The sequence below is a fragment of the Cucurbita pepo genome, chromosome 5 (assembly GCF_057944985.1).
Source record: "Cucurbita pepo subsp. pepo isolate OVF chromosome 5, ASM5794498v1, whole genome shotgun sequence".
Taxonomy (NCBI): Eukaryota; Viridiplantae; Streptophyta; class Magnoliopsida; order Cucurbitales; family Cucurbitaceae; genus Cucurbita; species Cucurbita pepo.
Window position 1 is genome coordinate 2301051 of NC_141802.1, and position 3927 is coordinate 2304977.

General features: G+C 35.8%; 1 protein-coding gene across 1 annotated transcript; it reads right to left on the bottom strand.

The window, feature by feature from the left end:
• Positions 1–2467: 2467 nt before the first annotated feature.
• On the bottom strand, positions 2468–3538 carry LOC111794679 (large ribosomal subunit protein P2B). The gene is made up of 4 exons (XM_023676786.2): positions 3407–3538; positions 3225–3314; positions 2770–2999; positions 2468–2647 (listed from the first exon to the last, which is right to left on the bottom strand). The coding sequence occupies exons 2-4, from the start codon at positions 3310–3312 to the stop codon at positions 2621–2623; spliced, it is 345 nt and encodes a 114-aa protein (XP_023532554.2). The 5' UTR covers positions 3313–3314; positions 3407–3538; the 3' UTR covers positions 2468–2620.
• Positions 3539–3927: the final 389 nt, after the last annotated feature.

The following is a 3927-nucleotide window of genomic DNA, read 5'->3' on the forward strand; positions in this document are numbered from 1 at the left end:
CGTCGAGACACACACACACACACACACACTAGTGGTTTGGAGCAATGAGCAGTCGTTTTCCTGTAGCTTTGTAATGCGTCTGCTTTGATTTGCTTTTTTTCCTATTTTATTTCTTCAACACGTCTGTTTCCATTTGTCTCAAATGGCTGCATGTCTCTGAGTTTTGGAAATTCTGCTAAAATTTTTCTCCACCCATCTTTTCTCAGCCTACTTTAAACAAACGGCAGAAGTATCAAATTGAAAGGAAGACAAAAAAGGTAGAAACTTGTGAACAGACTATCTCTTTAGCTTTCTCTCTCTTCAAGTGTTGGAAAATGACATGGAGACATGCGGACAAGCCTTGCACAGAGCCAAACGGAGAATCAAACAGCCCAGACCTATAGAGTTTTTTCGTCTCAATAATTGGAAGTGTTGTTCAAATTAGGCGACATTTGGCATCATGTGTTTGCCTTGTGGGTCTCGATGGGATGGACAGGACAGTTGCCGGTAAGTGATAAGAAGTGATTGGAGTATCTAAGAAATTATCTTATGATCCGCTTTAAGTCCTTTTCCGGCAGAGCCTATGGTCCCATTTTCATTGATTCGATGGTCCTATAGGCTTTTTCTTTGCATGGTTAAGTACATAGAATAGGGAAATATTTATGTATCACCATTGTTATCCAGCTTCTTCTCCACAATAGCTTGTCCACGATTTTTCTTTGTCCAAGATTTTTCAAGTTCAACCGTTACGGATGCAATCGAATCATCTACTTGTAAAATGATAATTTATAGATCGAATCATCTACTTCTATTTTACGACAATCATGGATTCTTCTGATTGTGGCATAAAAAAAATAGTGATTTCAAAGGAAAGAAGCTTTAATGGATTGAGAAACATGTCAAGATTTTTATTGGGCTAACGTCCTAAAAGCTAGATCCTCTTTGAAAGCAAGATAAAGTAATGGCTTACAAATGTGCTTTTAGAAAATCAATTGTGAGATAAGATAAACTAGTGTTTCATAAATTTAATTTTAATTTTTGATAAATTAATACTATGCTGCTATTTAATCATAGTATTTACTATTCCAATTATATTTCATTATTTAATTAACAATTTATTATTAACTGTATCAATTTTTGTTTAATTTAACTTATATTTGACAAGAGTAGAGAAAATAGATGTGAAAAAATTAAGTAAATACGAAAATCTAAATCTGAAACTTGTATAGCATTAGGAAAGCTAAATCTAAAAGCAGATGTAAATTGAGGAGGGAGTCATGATAAAATAATAAATGATTTGTTTTAACAAACACCCTACATAGCTAAAGATTATCTCATAATTGCTTTCAACCTTCCAAACGCAATCCCAAACACCCAAATTGATGTTGATAAGTTTAATGGATGTAGGCCCTTTAACCTAGCATAGAACAATAATGTGGAATTTTTTTCATTAAAATCTCAAAACTTTAGGAAATACCATATTGATAAAACTTCAATGTAAACTACAAAATAAAATATTAATAACCGAATTGATTTATCTATATTTTTCATGATATCTCATTATCTCTAAACCTCTATCAGATTCTGGTCTAGCACTCAGAAGACAGAAAAGACTACCTCCAATACAAATACTTGATTTGTAGATTATTCCCCCATGAACGTCTACAGCTCAAGTAACTAAATAATCAAAACAGGAAGTTCATATTATAAGTGTTTTCATGTTATAGGACAAATAATCGGACCAGCAAGAAAGTCTTGTTTAGTCAAAGATGGGAAGGAAGAAGGAATACTCGTAAAGTCAAAGATGGAAAGGAATAAGGAAGAAGGAAAAAAGGAAAAAGGAAGAAGGCAGCAGCGAACGACAAAAGGGTGACATAATACGTCCCATAGTATAGATATATGACATGGGGAAATAACTTATCGAATAAACTATTGATATCATTTTAATGACAATCTATTTAGGTTCCTAACACCAAATAATGATCAATTCTATTTTGTTCCTTTGAACTTCCAAATGTACAAAATTAGTGGTTCTTTCTGTCCTAGAGAAGACCCTTCATGAAAAACAACGCACCCAAAAGAGAATAACTGGTTTCTGAAAAGAATAAGACGGGACTAGATAAGATTTATTGGAAGTATAGAAACTAAATTTATCGAGACCAGAGACCAGAATGTTGGTATGATAACCCAATCTTTCAAATGTCATGAAAAGTGCAAACCAAATGCACAATCCATTAAGATCCTAAGATCAATTGATCCTGGCATGATGCATATATTAGAAGGCAAGAAGGCATATAGGCCTAGGATTGACAGCAGATAAAAAGTGGTGGATATTTTCTAATTCTATAGCCAAGTGCAAATAGCACACGCATCAAATAGAGTGAAACAATAGAACAAACAGTGAGAGAATTAGCATACTCTAAATCAATCATGCATATTGAAATGAGACGGGAATCATAAATCACGCACGTCAAATGACAGTTATGGCTGAGAAGTTCAAACTGAAAATTGCACTTTCATCTATCAAAATTTGTGAGTACTAATGAAGTTAAAGTGAAAAACACCTACCAAGCTACACAGCTCGGAAGCTTGAACGAAAGTAAACTAAAGCACTAACTGATAACGTCAACAAAAGAGTTGCTTAATCGAAGAGGCTGAAACCCATGTCCTGCAAAAAGATAGAAGAACATACGAACCATAAAATTTAGGTGTCATTATATATATAGACCAAGCAATTACCATGTAAAAAAGAAAATGTGTAACCCTTAGAATAACCGGTTTAGAACTTACATCGTCGGATTCTTCTTTCTCCTCGACCTTCTCCTCTTTCTTCTCGGCTGCGGCTGGTGCTGCACCACCACCAGCGGCACCACCGGCAGGGGCGGCGACGGCGACTGCCCCGCCACCAGACGGCACTGACGCCAATTTCTCCCGTCCGGAAGCTATCAACTCGGTGATATCTTTTCCTTTCACTTGGGTTAATAGCGAGTTAATCCTGTCCACATCGACCTCAGCCCCGACTGTAAACAAAACCCCGCTAGGAATCTCAATACAAATTCACTAAGAGCACTAATCGTTTCAGGTCAGTCAATTGAAGATTTCACTTCATTTCCTGCCTACCCTAATCTTTAGGATTGAACGAAAAACAATCATTCCCAAACCCTAAAATACTAATCAATCTTAAACAGCAACAACACTAGTATAGTAACTTAAACTTTTAACTAAATGAAAGATTGTAAAAGAACCTGAATTAAGGATATCCTTCACATCATCAAGTCCGGGGCTGGTGTTGCCACCGAGTACGGCCAACAAATATGCAGCGACCACCTTCATCTCTGCTTCAACAACATCAAATATAAGACACCATAAACGAGAAGAACTTGAAGAAAATAAATCAGCAAAAAAAAAATGGCACAAGAATGAGTACTTGAGAAGCTCGAATCAGAAGCTGCAACCAAGACGAAGACAGAATGGAACGCGGACTACGGGGACGCGACTCTTTATACAATTAGGGTTTTTCTTTTTCGGGCCTTTTTCGTGGGCCGAAAATGGTTTATGGGCCTTTACGCAGTTTTGCCGTTTTCGGCCCTTATACGTTATTGTAGTTCAAGGGTACGGGCTGGAATTTCACATCGTAATTTAATTATGAGAAAGAAAAAAAGAAAAAAATTGTTATTTTTATAAATTAAAAAATTTGAAAATTTATATTTTTTAATTAAGAAAACGTCATCTTTGCTTTCTGTTAATTAATAAAAAGTGAAATTGGAACCAAAATGGAATTATAATTGTATTTTTCCATTTAACTTGTTTATTGTCAAAGGACGAAAATGCCCTCCATATTTGGGCCGAAAACTGTATATGAGGCCCAAAAACTGTTTCGGCCCATTACAACGCGCGATGCAGGGGCCTTTTCGTTGGAGGATAAAAAGGCGTATATTTGCGCGGGAA

Bases quoted from the DNA above. Each gene is read 5' to 3' on its own strand.
- LOC111794679 (XM_023676786.2), bottom strand. From the start codon at position 3,312: ATGAAGGTGGTCGCTGCATATTTGTTGGCCGTACTCGGTGGCAACACC. The intron at 3,000-3,224 runs GTTCTTTTACAA...TTTTGTTTACAG, and splicing joins GAAGGATATCCTTAATTCAG to TCGGGGCTGAGGTCGATGTG. The intron at 2,648-2,769 runs GTAAGTTCTAAA...ATCTTTTTGCAG, and splicing joins AGAAAGAAGAATCCGACGAT to GACATGGGTTTCAGCCTCTT.